General features: G+C 39.4%; 1 protein-coding gene across 3 annotated transcripts in view; it reads left to right on the top strand.

The window, feature by feature from the left end:
• The window catches only part of ZNF800 (zinc finger protein 800), a 161881-nt gene that overhangs the window by 98291 nt on the left and 46307 nt on the right, over positions 1-17283 (top strand). For 2 of the 3 annotated variants that reach the window (XM_080664038.1, XM_080664040.1), the window contains exons 1-2: positions 14807-15442; positions 15909-16027. In XM_080664038.1, coding sequence (XP_080520164.1) covers positions 15967-16027 — 61 coding nt within the window. In that variant the 5' untranslated portion in view covers positions 14807-15442; positions 15909-15966. Of the gene's footprint in view, positions 1-14806; positions 15443-15908; positions 16028-17283 lie in introns of those variants that run through there. The other variant, XM_080664039.1, reaches the window with a different exon arrangement.

Raw genomic sequence — 17283 nt, 5'->3', positions numbered from 1 at the left:
GAAGAAGAGAGAAAGCAAGATACTGAAAACCTATTTGAAGAAATAATGACTGAAAACTTCCCCCACCTGGTGAAAGAAATAGACTTACAAGTCCAGGAAGCGCACAGAACCCCAAACAAAAGGAATCCAAAGAGGACCACACCAAGACACATCATAATTAAAATGCCAAGAGCAAAAGACAAAGAGAGAATCTTAAAAGCAGCAAGAGAAAAACAGTTAGTTACCTGCAAGGGAGCACCCATACGACTGTCAGCTGATTTCTCAACAGAAACTATGCAGGCCAGACGGGAGTGGCAAGAAATTTTCAAAGTGATGAATAGCAAGAACCTACAACCAAGATTACTCTACCCAGTAAAGCTATCATTCAGAATGGAAGGGCAGATAAAGAGCTTCACAGATAAGAAAAAGCTAAAGGAGTTCATCACCACCAAACCAGTATTATATGAAATGCTGAAAGGTATTCTTAAAGAAGAGGAAGAAGAAAAAAGTAAAGATAAAAATTATGAACAACAAATACATATCTATCAACAACTGAACCTAAAAATCAAGTGAATTAAAAACCTGAGGAACAGAATAATCTGGTGAATATAATAGAATCAGGGGCATAGAAAGGGAGTGGACTGATAATTCTCAGGGGGAAAAGGGTATGGGGGGGTTCAGGAAGAGACTGGAAAAAAATCATACACCTATGGATGAGGACAGTGGCGGGGGAGGTAAGGGCAGAAGGTGGGGTGGGAACCGGGTGGAGGGGAGCAATGGGGGGAAAAAGGAGAAACAATTGTAATAATCTGAATAAAGATTTATTTAAAAAAATAAATAAATAAAAAATAAAAAACTGTGGGACATTTACACTATGGGATACTATGCAGCTGTAAAAAAGAAGGATCTCTTACCCTTTGGGACAGCATGGATGGACCTGGAAAATATTATGCTAAGTGAATAAGCCAAACTGAGAAAAGACAAATATCACATGATCTCACTTATTTGTGGAATCTAATGAACAAAAGGAATTGACCAACAAAATAAGGCCCCAAGCAGGGAGGCATAGAACAGACTGACATACCTCAATGTGGGGTGGGGAGAAAAGAAGAGATAAACCAAAGAACTTATATGCTTATATGCATAGCCCATGGACACACAATGGGGTGGTAAAGACCTAGGAGTGGGTTGGTAGGGCCTGGGAGGGGGGGCGGGAAGAGGCAGAAAATGAGATATATCTGTAATACTATCAATAATAAAAAATGTATTTTAAAAAATGAGCAAAGAACCTAAAAAGACACTTCTCCAAAGCAGGCATACAAATGGCCAAGAGACATATGAAAAAATGCTCAAAGTCACTGATCATCAGAGAGATGCAAATTAAAATGAGAATGAGGTATCACCTCACACCTATCAGAATGGCTACATCAACAAAACAACAAATGACAAGTGCTGGGGAGGATGTGGAGAAAAGGAAATCCTAGTACACTGCTGGTGGGAATGCTGACTGGTGCAGCCATTATGGAAAACAATATAGAGTTTCCTCAAAAAATAAAAAAATGGAACTGCCATTTGACCCAGTGATCCCACTTCTAGGAATATATCCTAAGAAACCTGAAATAGAAATCAGAAAAAAATGTATGCATGCCCCAATATGTTTATAGCAGAACAATTTATAATAGCTAAGATCTGGAAACAGCCCAAGTGCCCATCAGTAGGGGAGTGAATAAAAAAGCAGTGGTAGCCTTAGCCGGCTTGGCTCAGTGGATAGAGCGTAGGCCTGCAGACTAAAGGGTCCTGGGTTCGATTCCAGTCAAGGGTACATGCCTAGGTTGCAAGCTTCTCCCCAGCCTGGGCCCTGGTGCAGGGAGGGTGTGCAGGAGGCAACCAATCAATGTGTTTCTCCTACATTGTTATTTCTCTCTGTCTTTCCCTCTCTCTTCCACTCTCTCTAAAAATCAATGGAAAATTATTCTCAGGTGAGGATTTAAAAAAAAGCTGTGGTACATTTACAGCATAGAATACTATGCAGCAGTAAAAAAGAAGGATCTCTTACCCTCTGAGACAGCATGGAGATACTTGCAAAGTATTATGCTTAGCGAAATAAGCCATTCAGATAAAGACAAGTATCCCATGATCTCACTCATATGTAGAGCCTAATGAACAAAATAAACTAATGAACAAAATAGATCCAGAGACATAGAAGCATGGAACAGACTGATGAATTTCAGAAGGAAGGTGAGGTGGGTGGGAAGAGTTCAACCAGAACTTGTATGCATATATGCATAACCCATGGGCACAGACAAAGGTGAAGGCCTGCAGCAGGGTGGTGGTGGGCTAGAAGGGGCCAATGGGGTAACAAGGGGACATACATAATACTTTCAAAAATAAAGATTAAAAAAACACATGCCCACATGAAAACTTGTATATGGATGTTCTAGCAGCACTATTATGGAAATAACTCAAATATCCATCAACTGGTGAATAGATAAATAAAATGTGGTATATCTGTACAATAGAATGTTATCTGGCAATGAAAAGAAATGAAGTACTGATGCATGGTACAACATGGATGAACCTTGAAAACATTATGCTGAGTGAAAGAAGTCAGACAAAGGACCACATATTGTACTCGTTCAGTTATACAAAATGTTCAGAATAAGCAAATTCATAGAGACAGAAAGTAGTTTGTGGTTGCTTAGGGAAAAGTAGTTGAGGCAAAATGGGGAGTGATTGCTAATGGGTATAGGATTTCTTTATGGGGTGATGAAATGCGTTCTAAGATTGATTGTGTGATGGTTGCACAACTCAGAATATACTAAAAACCATTGAATACTACTTTAAATATGTGAATTTTATAGTACTTGAATTTTATCTCAATAAAGATGTTATTTAAAAACATCAGGCAGAGTGTTGCATAGGGTGAGACATCTGGTATCCTCAATCCAGCTCAATTAAATGCTAGTTTTACCTTCCAATCACTGTGACAACCAATAATTCCTCTACAGAGTCTCAAAATATTCCCTAGGGAGAATCACTGAAGTATGGAAGAAGTAAAATGAAGCCCACCCATTTTGGTGGAATAGAAGGGTGAAGACACAATTGAGGGTGGGAAGATTTTTGGACAAATTCTCATCTCTTTATTCTGAGGTCCTGAAACAGGAGAGGAGATGAGATATGCTGGCCTTCTCCCAGCCTCAACAATTGTATATTTGGTCAGTTGGGAGGAATACCAAGAGTAGATGAATTATTCCTCCACTCACTGTTTTGGAACCTGATAGTAAACTACGATTACAAAGGCAGTAGTCATTTCCCTACAAAAAATTCTTGCTAGGCCTGCAAGAATATAGGAATTCATCTCCTCATAACGTGGCTGTGTATAAGGGACTTTAGGCTTTATAGCCTTTCCCTTTGGGGTTTTCAATCTATTATTTTAGTAATGTCAGTCAACTATATCACATAACTTAATCCTGAAAGTTTTTTCTAGTTCCTAACCTAATCCTACTACTAAACTTCCTGCTCAATTGTAAATTTAATTTTGTAGTAAATCTAACTATTTGGATGTGTAAGAACTTACCAAAAAGGTTTCATTCAAATACTGATCTAGTCTGCACTACCTACCTGAAAACTGCAAAAAATCAGCTAATTAATTTTCATAAATGATTTTAAATTATTCAAGTAATTGTTTTCTCTTAATGAATCATGCAAATTCATTTGTCCATATAAATTAATCATAGCAAAGGACATTCTTACATATTATCTATATTTACTAACTCTATAAGTATTAACACCTATACTTATGTATTTTTGGTAGACATATGGTTTCTCAAATTATATAAATTGAGTCCTATGTTGATAATCATGATTTTTCTGCTGAATATTTAATAGAAGAAATTTCTTATTTTGGTATTTTTGATCAGAAAGTAAATTAATAAAGCATATGGATGAAAATGGTAAACTTCATATACTCTGTAGGGAGACAGCAATTGTACTAGACTGTAAACTTCATGAGGATTTTTGCTCATCATTATATCTCCCATGCCAACTCCTAGCATATAGTAAGTGCTCAATAAATAATTGTTCCATTATTGAATCAAAACACTCTAATTACAGTCTTGATATTTGTAGAGGAAACTAATGATGCCTGATTTTAGTGTTGTCATTAAAAGATCAAGTTGTTGGTTCATATCTCAGTTTACGAAAGAAACCAAAATTCAGTGAGTAAAATTGAATTAGGAGGGGCAAGAAAAGTCTGATTTCCAATTGCATGGTTCATATAAGAAAAGTTTATTCTGATTTACTGAATTTCAAACTATATGAGTTCAGAGGTACATGAACATTGGTTCAATGACCAGTCATTTTTGTACAATGTCAAGGTTGGAAATAACTTCAAAGTCATCTTTTTCAAACCAACCTTACATCTAAAGCTTGATTCTCCTTTACAATATTTCTTCCAAGGGCCTACCAGTGGTTGGCAAACACATTAGTCAATAGAGACAAATATCAAGAGTACAACGATTGAAATTTTTTTTGAGAGCCAAATTTTTTTAAACTTAAACTTCTTCTAACGCCACTTCTTCAAAATAGACTCGCCCAGGCTGTGGTATTTTGTGGAAGAGCCACACTCAAGGGAGCCACATGTGGCTCGCGAGCCGCAGTTTGCCGACCACTAGCCAAAGAGGGAACTTACCACCTCCAGAAGCAGCCCATTCCATGTAGGACAGTTTGGTTAGAAAATTATTTATTCTATTGCATTCAAATTGGCCTTCCTGAGCTTCTCACACGAAGCAAGGATGGGTAGAACACATATACTTCGTCTTCTATCAACACCCCTTATGAATTTGAGGCCTTCGTTGGCTAGGTGTAATTTCCTGCTGTGTACAAAACCTTCTCAGACAGAAGTAGAGCTTTTAGGTTGGAGAAAATGATTCTTTCCTAGGTCACAGAAAAAAACAACAAAGAGTGCATGTATTTCTTTCACATCCATGGTCAGGAAACATATGAAGGCTAACATAAAGCTGTTTAATGGTTTCGCTTTGCTACTAAGTTAGCTAATGAATGTAAAGTGTCTAGCCTGGTGTCTGGTTTAGAGTAGCGATTCAACAAATATTACTTTTCCTTTCCTCTTGCCACCTTTTAAATTTGTTCTTGGAATTTCCCCCCTCTTTTAAACACAAGGATGATATAGGGATGAACAAACAGACTATAAAATATTTCAGTAGACTCTTTTTAATTCCAAGAAGATGTGAGTTTTGTTTTTCTTGAAGTAAAATCCTAAGGGACAGTTAGATGAGATACAAATATCTCAGATATTTTCCAAATATAGCACTTGAGTTGAACAATCATTTTATTAATCTAGTTGATTTATGCATTATTTTGCATCTTCATTCATCTAGCTGGATTGTGTGTTTAAAACAATCTTCCTAAGACTGGAAATATAAGAATTTAAAAGTGAGAAGTTTCAATTAGATCCTCTCTCGCCTTATTGTATTATAGTTCTCAGTTTCACAAGTGATTAAGAAAAGAGAACTAACATTGATGGGGGAATTTTTGAATATCCTATAGCAACTGTTTCTTTTAAAAAGTTTTCTGAGAAATGTAAAGTAACCTTGTTCCCATAAACGAACCTGCTGTTCCTGACAGTGTGGGCACACCGTCTCTTCTAGCAATAAGAAACACACTGAACTTGGACTCGCTTTTTAATGAAGCCATTTGTTTTAGAAAAAAAGAGTGACATGAGATGTAGTATTCCTTCAAAAAGTACTAAGAAGGAAGTGTCATACTATGGCATTAAAAACAGGGCTAGCATCAAGGTGTCACTTGACAATCTAGTACTGCCTAGCAAACCAGGTCTTGCCAAGAATCTCGACACCCTGGAACCTGTAGGGCTTTCTCTTAACTAGAAACCACTGTTGTGCTTTTTCAAAAATTTTACCAAACCTAACTCTTTCCTTACTAAATGACAAGTACAACACTGAAATTGCTTTATAAACAGTCTGCTTAGGATTAATATCTGATGAAACACCCAGCAAGGTTCCTGACTTTATATAAAATACATCCTACTTTCATATGCTCTAATTCTAGAGATTTCTCAGATTCAAGATCTACTAGTACAACTTCTATTTGAAAAAAGTGGAACGTTTGAATGGAAAAAATGTACCTCTATAGTCATTGCTGCATTATTTATTTATCTATTTATTTAAAATATCTGGTCTTAGAAGTCAAATTCTTGCATTGAATAGGAACTTGGCAGGGGGAGGTGGGGTGTGGGAATAAAAGAAGATGGGGGGAGGCAAATGTAACTTGAAGAAAGGAAGTTGATCCATCATGAAGGCAATAGAGGTAAATAGAGATAAATGCCCCTGGTTCCTTACAGAGTAGGACTGGTCCCACTAACAGGCTAGATATCAAATAAGAAAAAGAGCAATCAGGACATGGATTTAAATAACTACCTTCTCACCCTCTACATTGCAGCATTATTTACAATAGCCAAGACATGGAAGCAACATAAGTGTCCATCAATGGATGACTGGATAATGTAATATATAGTGTGCCCCCAAAAATGTATATACACACTTTGAATAATTATACAGGCAATGTTTATTAAAATACATTTCATTTTCAAAATTGAGCTATCAGCTGGTAAAGTGTATGTACATTTTTTAGGGGGACACCCTTTATAATAAAATAAAATATTATTCATCCATAAAAAGAAGGATATCTTGCCATTTGAGACAACATGGATGAACCTGGAGGGTATTACACTAAGTGAAATAAGTCAGACAAAGACAAATACCATAGAATATTTTTGTCTCACATGTGAAATCTAAAAAAATAAAATGAAACAAAATCCCCAAATCAAACAAAACAGAGCTCATAGACACAGACAGCAGATTGGTGATTGCCACAGGCAAGGGGTGAAATGGGTGAATGAGGTAAAAATATACAAAGTTCTGGCTATAAAATAAATCAATCCTGGGATGTAATATGCAGCATGGTGACTATAGTTATTAATACTCTATTGTATATTTGAAAGTTGCTAAGTTTGTAATATATACAAATATTAAAACATTATGTTTTGTATCTGAAAGTAATATAATGTTATATGTCAATTATACCTCAATAAAAAGATTAATAACAAATATTACATGTCTCTTGATGTTATATCCTAATAAATACATCACATTACTTATGTTGCATTCCATTAAAAACATGTAAACCCTAACCGGTTTGGCTCAGTGGAAAGAGCGTCAGCCTGTGGACTGAAGGGTCCCAGGTTCAATTCCGGTCAAGGGCATGTACCTTGGTTGCGGGCACATCCCCAGTAGGGCATGTGCAGGAGGCAGCTGATCGATGTTTCTCTCTCATCAATGTTTCTAACTCTCTATCCCTCCTCCTTCCTCTCTGTAAAAAAATCAATAAAATATAGTTTTAAAAAAACCATGTAAAACATCAATGTAATCATAAAGAAACATTAGGCAAATCCAAATGAACTCATTCTACAAAACAACTGGCCTGTATTAGTCAAAATATCATTGTCATGAAAGACAACTGAAAGCTGAAGAATGGTTCCAGGTTAAACGAAAGTAAAGAGACATGACAACTAAATGCAATATGTGATACTGCATTGGGTCTTATATTGGATAAAAAAAAAAAATCCATAACAGGCATTATCAGTATAACTGACAAAATTATAATATAGACTGAAGATTAAACAAAAATATTCTATCAATGTTAAATTTCTTTTTTTGTTGTTAATCCTCACCTGAGGATATTTTTCCATTGATTTTTAGAGAGAGTGGAAGGGAGGGGGAGAGACAGAAAGAAAAATCCGTGTGAGAGAAACACATCAATTGGTTGCCTCCTGCATGCACCCCAACCAGGGCCTGGGATAGAGCCTGCAACTGAAGTACATGCTCTTGACGAGAATCAAACCCAGGATACTTAAGTCCATGGGTCAGTACTCTATCCACTGAGCCAAACCAGCTAGGGCAAATTTCTTGGATTTGGTAACTGTACTGTTCCTATGTAAGAATAATGTCATTGCTTTCAGAAAATACACACTGAAGTAATTAGGGATAAAGGGGCATGATATATGCAACCCATCCTCAGATGGTTCAAAAAATCATAAATGTATTTGGATTTGAAGAGAGAGAGAGAGAGAGAGAGAGAGAGAGAGAGAGAGAGAGAACAGGTATGCAAATCTGACAAAATGTAAAAAAAAATTGGTAAATCTGGGTAGAGTATGGAAATTATTTGTATTCTTGCAATTTGTTATTAAATTTGAAATTATTTCAGAATTGAAAGTTAAAGAAAACCAATCAAATAAAAATGCCAGCTTCATGATGAATGGTTTTACATGATGGATGATTAGTAGTTTTAAATGTCCAGTTATAGCATATGTTGTATAGCATTAGTAATTGTATACAATAGTCATTCCTTTCATTGTCCTTGTATAATTGTTCTCTACATAGAAAATGAATGTTTTATTAGGCCAAGGGCCCAACTAAACCAAACCACTAGAATTGATTTTTCCTACACGTTTTCTTATTATGTTTATTGCAAGAATGAATGCTGTCAATATTTCTTATAGCCCAATTAAAATGAAAATGTATTCATTTAATCCCATCCAGTAACTTTTAATGGTTGACTATTGTGTGCCAAGTCGTGTGCTATATGATGATAAAACAAAGAGGAATAAATTATGGTCTGTTTCTTGATAAATTTACACTAATGGGAGAGTCAGACATTTAATCAGGATGATGTACAACAGGAGCAGGAAGATGGAGCAATTATTTATCTGTGGAAACTAGTTTCACAGAAGTGACATCTGAAATGGGTCTTGAAGGATGAGTAAGAGTTTTCCAGGTGGAGGGGAAGGATATTTCCAGGCATGAACAGTAGCATGTGCAAAGCCTTGTTTAGTTCAGTAGACATTTCTGATTTTATGCTGGATTTAGTTCAGAGGCATTAAAGCCTAGGTTAACTACTTTAAAAATATTTTTATTGTAAATATTATACAGATTTATAAAAGTGCATAACTATCAGCTTATTGAATTATTACAAAGCAAATAAATATGCAATGATAATTGATGTCAAGATCTATAAAATAGCCAGTAACCCCAAAGTTGGCACTCCTCTTCAATACACTTCCCAACTCTCTCCTTCCTTCACAGGTAACCACTATTCTATTATTTTAATAGTTGCTTCAACAAATGGACACACCCACATAACTAACACTCTATCATCTCTATCTAAAGTTTCCTTGTATCCCATACTCCCTTCCCACCCAATTTAACTACTGTTTGCTTTGTGGATTTCTGCAAAGCATGAGAAATCAGTGTGTTTGGTGCATCAAGTTGTAAAGTTGTGGGAGGGCCAGATATCATAAGTGTTTATTATCATTATTCCCTGTACTGTGCTCTAGGTTCTTTTGGGTACTTTATTCATTAATTGATTTCTCATAACACTGAAAGTAGAATGCAGCTGAAGCAACTGAGGCTCAAGTTTCTCACTTGCTTAGAGACACAGAACTCAGGAGTGATGGAGATAGGACCAATACCCAAATTCTTTGGACTCCAACAAAACACATGCTCTTTTTACTAATGCTTCTTAATATTTGACTTTCTTCCTATAGAAAATTGGTCAACAAGGATTTTAAGTTGGAGAGTAGTATTATTTGATTTGTTTAGATTATTATTCTGTTGATAGTGTGGAATAATGGAGTGAAGGAGAGGTTGGTTTTAGGGAGACTGTAGAAGTAGTTATTGCAAGGAGGTTTTGGACTAGAAGATGGGTGGTATATATGGAGAGAGGAAATTGTATTTCCTAGACCTTTCTGAGGTCTAACTAAGTATTTATGGTGATAGGTTAGGCTGGGCTGAGATGAGAAACCTTGTACACAAGTAACTGACATTACTTTGCATCTTTGCATACACTCCTCTCTGACCCCAAGGCTTCTCCCTTAATAGCCTGAATAGACAGCAACAGTGTTGATTAGATTTTGGAAGAGGAAGAATAGGTTTGGTGAGAAGGTAAGTCCAGTTTGGGTCCAGCTAATTATGAGATGCTGAGGAAATTCAGATGGTCTGTCCCATGGGTAATTAGAAATAGAGCTTAGAGGCATCAGGGACATGTTTGAGCTGGAGATAAAATTTTAGGAATAATCAGAATATATATAACTTAAGGCAAAAGATCTGCATTCAGATAGACCTGCATTTAAATTTTATCCCAGACATTAATGATCTGTTTCCCTATTTGTAAAATGGGATATCTAACACAGAATCTTTGTAAAGATTCAGTGAAAAACTAGAAAGCACTTAGCACATTGTCTGAGTTCAACAACAAAATTATAATACAGATTTACTTAGAAATTCCACTATAATAAAAAGTATTTTTCATTTATTTTATTATTTTTCCATCACCATTTATCCCTATCCCCTCTTCTACCCCCCTCCCCAAAATCATCACATGAGTTTTTTTTCTATTTTGCTCAATCCCTTCACCACCCCCACCCCCACCAGAGCTGTTTACCTGAAAAGCATTTTTTATGGAATTCACTTAAATGCTATCTGAAATGCATCTGAATGGAAAATCTGTAAGGTTTGCTCACATGTCAGCATGGTGCATGCATTGTGTCACCTGGCTAGCAAGACCTGTGTGTGTGCCTTTAGCACCAGGAATGGAAGACACAAGTCCATGTCAGGGTTTACTAGTAGGCAGCTTATCTCCAGGTAGCAACCCAGGGGCAACTACTCCCTACCCTCTTAAAAATAAGCATTTTAGGGAAAAACATCCTCTTCTTTTTCTTATCATGTTATTTGCACACTATTGGGTGTTAAGTTCTAAATAGTTGATAATAGATCAACAGTTTAATATTTGTCCTTCTAAATAAAAATTTCTATGACCCCTTTTAAACTCTAAGTCTCTTGTGACCCATAATTTAATTTGTACATAATTATGAATTTAATTATTTGTGTTGTAAAATGCCACGTTATAATCAAAGGTAGCAAAATCTGGACCAAAGTATATATGTCCTTTAGGAACAATAATTGCTTCAACTTGATTTTTTTTAATGCTGTTTTAGTGGAATCTGTTTAGAACAAGTAGGAAAAACTTACAGAAAGCAAAAAAATGATGATAAAAAGAAATCTAGTGATCAAAGTTAAGGAATCACAAAAGTTTATCCACACAAGGCTACCAAATTGAGCTTAAAGAGTAAGTTTGACTAGCATTTCCTTGTTTTGATGTTCTTAAAGGCATAAGCAAGCATTAAAAAAATCAGATTTAATTAGCTACTATGGTTCTTGTAATTATATATTGTAATAAGCTATATGCAACAACTCTTCCCATTCTTATATGCCCATATCCCTTTGAAATACGACTTTTGCTGTTCTTCCTATCAAGAAGGGGAATCTATCTTCCCAATTCTTGAATCTGTGCTGGCCTTTTGATTTACTTTGACTAACAAAATGTGGTGGAAGTGATGCCACTCATGGAACTCTGCCAGTCCAAATCACTGATCTATAGAATTGAGAGCACATAAAATGGCTTTAAGGTGCTAATTCTAGGGTAGTTTGTTATGCAGCAATAGTGTGTGTGAGTTTCAGAATTCTCGTCTTGATGAGAGAATAATTTTAAACTGTAAAAGAGTCTTAGGTTAATCAACCATTGGGATGTACTTCTAGACTATTAAGGATCAAAAAAGTTCCTCAGAGCTGCAATGTGTCACAATGGTTGCTGCAGTGCATAATGAAAAGAGAGGACAGATGATTTTTCTGGGATGGTTTGTGCTCAGTGTTTTCAGAGGTAGGGCAGTATTCTAGATGATGGTCAGTCTCTTCAAACTCTAAAGCCCTGTGAAATTCCAATAAAATTCTTGTGATTTTAGCAACTCCATTTTCACATCATGAACTTGTACATAGCATTTTTAATGTTTTTGTAAAAATTGATGGAGAAATGTCAATGTGAGAGAAACATCAGGTTGTGCCCTGATGAAAATTGCACCTTTTAGTGCACTGGATGATGCTCCAACCGAGTCACCTGGCTAGGGGTGTACATAGCATTTTAATACCTTCCAACCGGCAGGATCTACTGGCTCATCTTTCCACACAGTGTGATAAAAACAGCTATGGCATAGGGTAGACAACATAGTACACAAAATATAGCATCATTGCTAAGGTCAGGGGTTCCAGAGCCATAATACTTGGGTTCAAATGTGTGCTCAGCTGCCTATCAGCTGTAACTTACCTTGATGAGTTACTTTGTCTCAGTTTCCCCATTTATAGAATGAAGGACAAAAAACCTTATTGTTGATGGGATCAATGGGTTAATATTTAAGCTTAAGCCATATTAATATACGTCAGTAGTATTGGTATATTAAAAGAATAATCTAGATTCTAGACATGGATCTGTTTCAGTGTGACCTTTGGCAAATCACTTACCCTCTCTGGATTTTGGTTTTCTCACCTATAAAGTAAGGCTTACTAGATAATTTCCATGGTTTCTTTTCCTCTTTAAAATTCTATGATTTAAGATTTATGTACAATTATGTGCAGGACACTGTACAAATATTCTTTGTTAATCCTAAATCATTGAAGTCTAAGAACTAGAAATTAATATTATCCCCATTTTTCGGATGAGGAAGCCATGGTCTAGAAAGAATAAGATCCCATCACCAATGAGAGGAATTTGTATTTAACCCTACATCTATTTGATTCTAGAACCTGAGCATCTAACTGCTATGCTATACTGCCATGGAAGTGGGCTTTATCTTTGGTTGACTTAGTGATATTTGTGTCCCGCCAACAGCTCTAAATTTTTTTCTCTAAATACTGTCCAAAATAAATAATTCCTCTAAAAAATAAAATTCTATGATTCAGCAATGTCTGTTTTACCCACATGCACATTCCAATCTTATCTAAATTTTCAAAGACTGTTGAAAACTTATCTTATTAGCAAGCAATTTGGTGGACCCTCTCATCAGTACTACTTAGAAAGTAAAAATAACACTGCATTTACTCAGGAAACAACATTTTTACTTATATCTAGCAAACACTAATAAGTCACATATCTGAAGCAAAGCCTTTTCAGGTTTATGGAAAGTTAAAACTGTACATTAAAATTTTAACTTGTGATAAATATGCTTATTAAATAAAAGTAGGAAAAGTCCTCCAAAAATGAAGTAGTTCATTTCAAATTTTATCAAAGATATCCAATGTTAAATAAAAATCACTTACAATTCCAGTTATCACATGAAACTTTTTCATTATTTTTTGCTTAAGCATATTGCATACAATTAAATATTATACAAAATGTGATTTTTACTGGCTATATAACAAACATCTCCATATGGACATTTCATAATTTATTTTACATTAATTTACAAATTGACATTTCGTTACATTATAGTTTGATGTGTGATGTTATTGACAATGGAACAGAAAAAAACAATCGCCTTGGCCAATGTGGCTGAGTTGGTTGAGTGCTAACCCATGCACCAAAGGGTCACCGGCTGGGTGGGTTCCATTCCTGGTCAGGGCATGCGCCAGGTTGCAGGCTCAATCCCCCAACAGTAGGCATGCAGGAGGCAGTCAATGATGTTTCTCTCTGATGGATTTTTCTCTTTCTCGCAAATCAATAAAAACATTAAAAAAACGAAAAAAATCAAACATATTATCTATGTGACGGTTAGTGTGTGTAGAATGTACAGTATATGGACTTCCTTTTAAAAAGTTAAAATTTCCTATCCTTTTCCTGTCACCCCACGATCAAGCTGCTACAACCCACCAAGACGAATGCAAATGCTCCATTCAATATTTTTACAAATTTATCAATTACTGGGCCTACTACAAGCTTTCCTTTGAATTTTGACAATGGACTTTAGTCACTCGTTTACTCTTCCAGAATGCACGCCGGGCCTATCTACTCAATTTCGCTTTTTCAGGACCCCGAAAACGGTCAGCTTAGACTAGTGGAAACGTTTGCAATGGATCTCGAGGGCGGGGCATAAACAAAGTGAATAGACTTTTTCACCCTCAAGATTTCCTGACACACATTTCTTGAAGATTTCCAATCCAGGAGTTGGCAGAAGGCAGAGGAAGTGGCTCTCCGGTTCCCAAGAAGCGACACACAGGTTTGCTCAATTTGACAGCCTGGGACAGCGACAGCGACCTCAGGTCTTCTCCAGGGATTTTCCAAGCAGGATGCGGTCGCCGAAGAGGGAAGGGTGCGTACTGCCCACGTGACCCAACTTCACTTTCAGGTTCCATAGCGCAGCGCTGCCGGAATCAACACCGATCTTCCACCACTGGCCTGTTTTCCTCCCAAGGACCTGATGAAAACCCCTAAGTCGTGAGAGGCACACGACGAAAATGACTGGTGGGGGCAGGTCTACGTTTACCATTTCTAAAGGCACCGACCGACCACCTTTTCGGAGTCAGCACCTCGCAAGGCTCACACATTTGCCACCCCTCCCGCAGTTTCAGTTCCACTCGAAGGAGAACAGCGATAGCAACAGTTTGGTTGCTGCGCAGCCCATCTCCCCGGCGCCAAGGCCTCATCCTCTCCGCGCGCGCAGCCCAGGGTTCGGCTCTGACGGCCCGCGGGAGGACGCGCAGGCGAATGGCCGGTCCGAGTCCCCGGCAGCGACACGGCCCCCGCGCCACCCGCCGCGGGTCCCTCCCCGGCCCGGCCACCTTGTTTCGCCGCCCAGCAGCCGGGGGGCCTCGGGCGGGCGCATGCGCGCGACGCTCCCGGGCGTGCCGGCCACACTCCCCCCACCCACTCGGAGAGCTTGTCACTTCCTGCCCTCGCCCCATCTCCGTCCGGGGTCAGTCAGTCGCTCCCCGTCGCTGCCGGAGCGTCTCTAGCTTCCCCTTCTTATCCGCTCCGCGGCGGTAGCTCAGGCTCTCCGGGGAGGGGGAAACAGAGAAAGAGAGAGACTGACTCAATAAAGTTTCCAGAAACAACTACTGCTAAAAAAGGCCCACGGTGAGGGAGACTCCCCGTCTTCCCCGCCCCTCTCCAAAGCCTGCGGGACCGTTGCAGGTGGAGCGGTGTCGGGGAGCCGGCTTCGGCGGCAGCCGTTGCCCGGGTGAGGCGCTCCTCAGGTCCTGCCCGCTCCGGTTCCGGCTCCGGCTCCTTCGGTGGCGGCGGCTGCTGCTGCGGGGCGGTTCCTCCTGTCAACTGTCTGCGCCCGCGCGCCGCCCGCCAGCCGCACAGCGCGGAGGGACGCCGTGAGCCGCCGCCGCCGCCGCCTCGGGCCGCGGTGAGCTGTGGCGCTTCCGCGTCGGCGCCGGCGGGGACTCTTTGGAAGCGCGTCGGGCCCGAACCGCGGGTCCCTTCGCGTGGTCCGCGGAGGCCGCGCCAGGTGGGGCCGAAGCCGCCTCCCACGCCAGGCTGTCCCCGCAGCCGCCCGGCCTTGCTTCCTTCCGCCTGTCCGCCGGCCCGCCCTCGGAGTTCAGTAAGTTGGGCGCACTGGGTTGTGGGGACGGGGGCTCCGCCGGGGAGACCCCGAAGCACGTGCGAGGTGGGAGGCCGTGGGCCGGCCGCGGCGAAGCAGCCCCTGGGCCGCCCCGGCCGCCGCGCCCCCCGCCCGGCCGTCCGCGGGCCCCGGCGCCGGCCGTGCCACCGCGCTCCGCGCCTTGTCCCCGCGCGCGCCCGCCGGGGCCGGCGAGGCCGCCGCCGCCCGCGCAGCCGGCCAGGCCTGCGTCCTGCGCTGCGCGCCCCGGGCTGCGTTTCCGGGTAGGGCGAGGAACCTGTGCGAGAGTCCGGACCCGAGAAGCCTTCGTGCGTTTTCCTTTTTGTTGGTTCCAGGAGAAGGAACGGGCCCGCTGAGGGACAGCGGAGGGCGGGCTAAGGGGGACGTATCTGGAAAATGCCCCCCAGGAAGTTCAGGGTGAGTGACTGGTTTGTGCTTCTTTCAACAGCCAAGCCGCAATGAAGAGCTGCTTACAGTGAAAGGAAAGTAGGTCGCGCCCACTGAAAATGCCTTTAAGGGACAAATACTGTCAGACTGACCACCATCATCACGGATGCTGTGAACCAGGTATATACCCCTTTCTTCTCCAATTACTTTGTCCTTCGTCAGAGCCACTCTGTCTGCTGTTGCCTTCCAGCTTTCTTTTCCTCCTGCCCAAGAAGTCGTTCCTAAGCAAGCAGGCTGTAATTTTCCCTAGCATAAAACTAGTTACGAAGCTAAATGCTTCTACAAACAAGAGGTCTCCCCTGCTTGATCCCTTGAAAAAAGTACTGCAAGTGTCACCTTAAATCTTTTCCACAAGATCAATTACCCTTTTTCTTTCGAGCAGCCTCCAGTTAGTATACCCCATGCTCTGTAAATGTTTAGAATGGAAGAGAAAGGAAAAAAAAATAGTAGCATACTAGTATTTGTCTTCATGAAAATTGTTTTATTTAAATTTGAAAAAATTAAGTTTCGTAGGCATTTTGATCAGAGACTAGCGCTTTAAAGCTTAAAAATGAGTTTAGTTTGAGCTAGAAAAAGTTTGTTGAACTCAACTTATTGGGAGAATCAGGTTTTGCCAAATGCAACCTTTTAAAATTTTTTTTGGACAGAGCATACTGTATTGCAAAATAAAAAAAAATCTGATTATTTGCATAAGATGCATAAGTATTTTTAGGATATTTTATTCAGTGGAACTTTCAAAAGTTGAATTTATGAAATGAACATTTTGGTTTTTGTAGTCTCGTGAAGGATACTTAGAAAACCTTAATTTGGTAAATGTGAAGTTTATGTAAATATGTTGATAGTTTTTCAACTTAGAAGTTTGATGTGCTTTGTCATAAACAGGTACAACTTAAAAGGAATCACTGAATACATACTGCCTCCACACCAAATAAATGCTAATTTATTCTAGTTAAAGGCAGGTATTATTATTTTTGACCTAAAAGTTATTAGGATACCATACTTTTGCTTGCTTTTTGCTGGAGAATTTTAACTGCCCTAATGTACTCAGTTTTATCACAGTAGAGTTTAGAGTACTCTTTTGCTGAATGGGAAAAATTGGCAATGGTAAAGGGGAAGAACTTCCACTTTTAGAAAACTTTGGTATACAGGAGAATAAAATTTGTACAATGACCCTATCCCCACTGATTTGCTGAAAATCAGTAATAACTCACCTCTGCTAATAAAACAGTTAATCCCATGATGGGATCCAGTTTCTGTTCGCCTGTCCCCTTACCTATCTTAACTTTCAGCATCCTTTCACACTGCATATTTTGTGTATTATTTGAAGTGAAGATTGTTTTAGCAAGTGTTGAATGGAATTTACTAGTTTTGAAGTA

The sequence above is a fragment of the Plecotus auritus genome (assembly GCF_963455305.1).
Source record: "Plecotus auritus genome assembly, chromosome: 4".
NCBI lineage: Eukaryota > Metazoa > Chordata > Mammalia > Chiroptera > Vespertilionidae > Plecotus > Plecotus auritus.
Note: the sequence above shows the minus strand (reverse complement) of the source record. Positions and strands in the feature narration are given on the sequence as shown.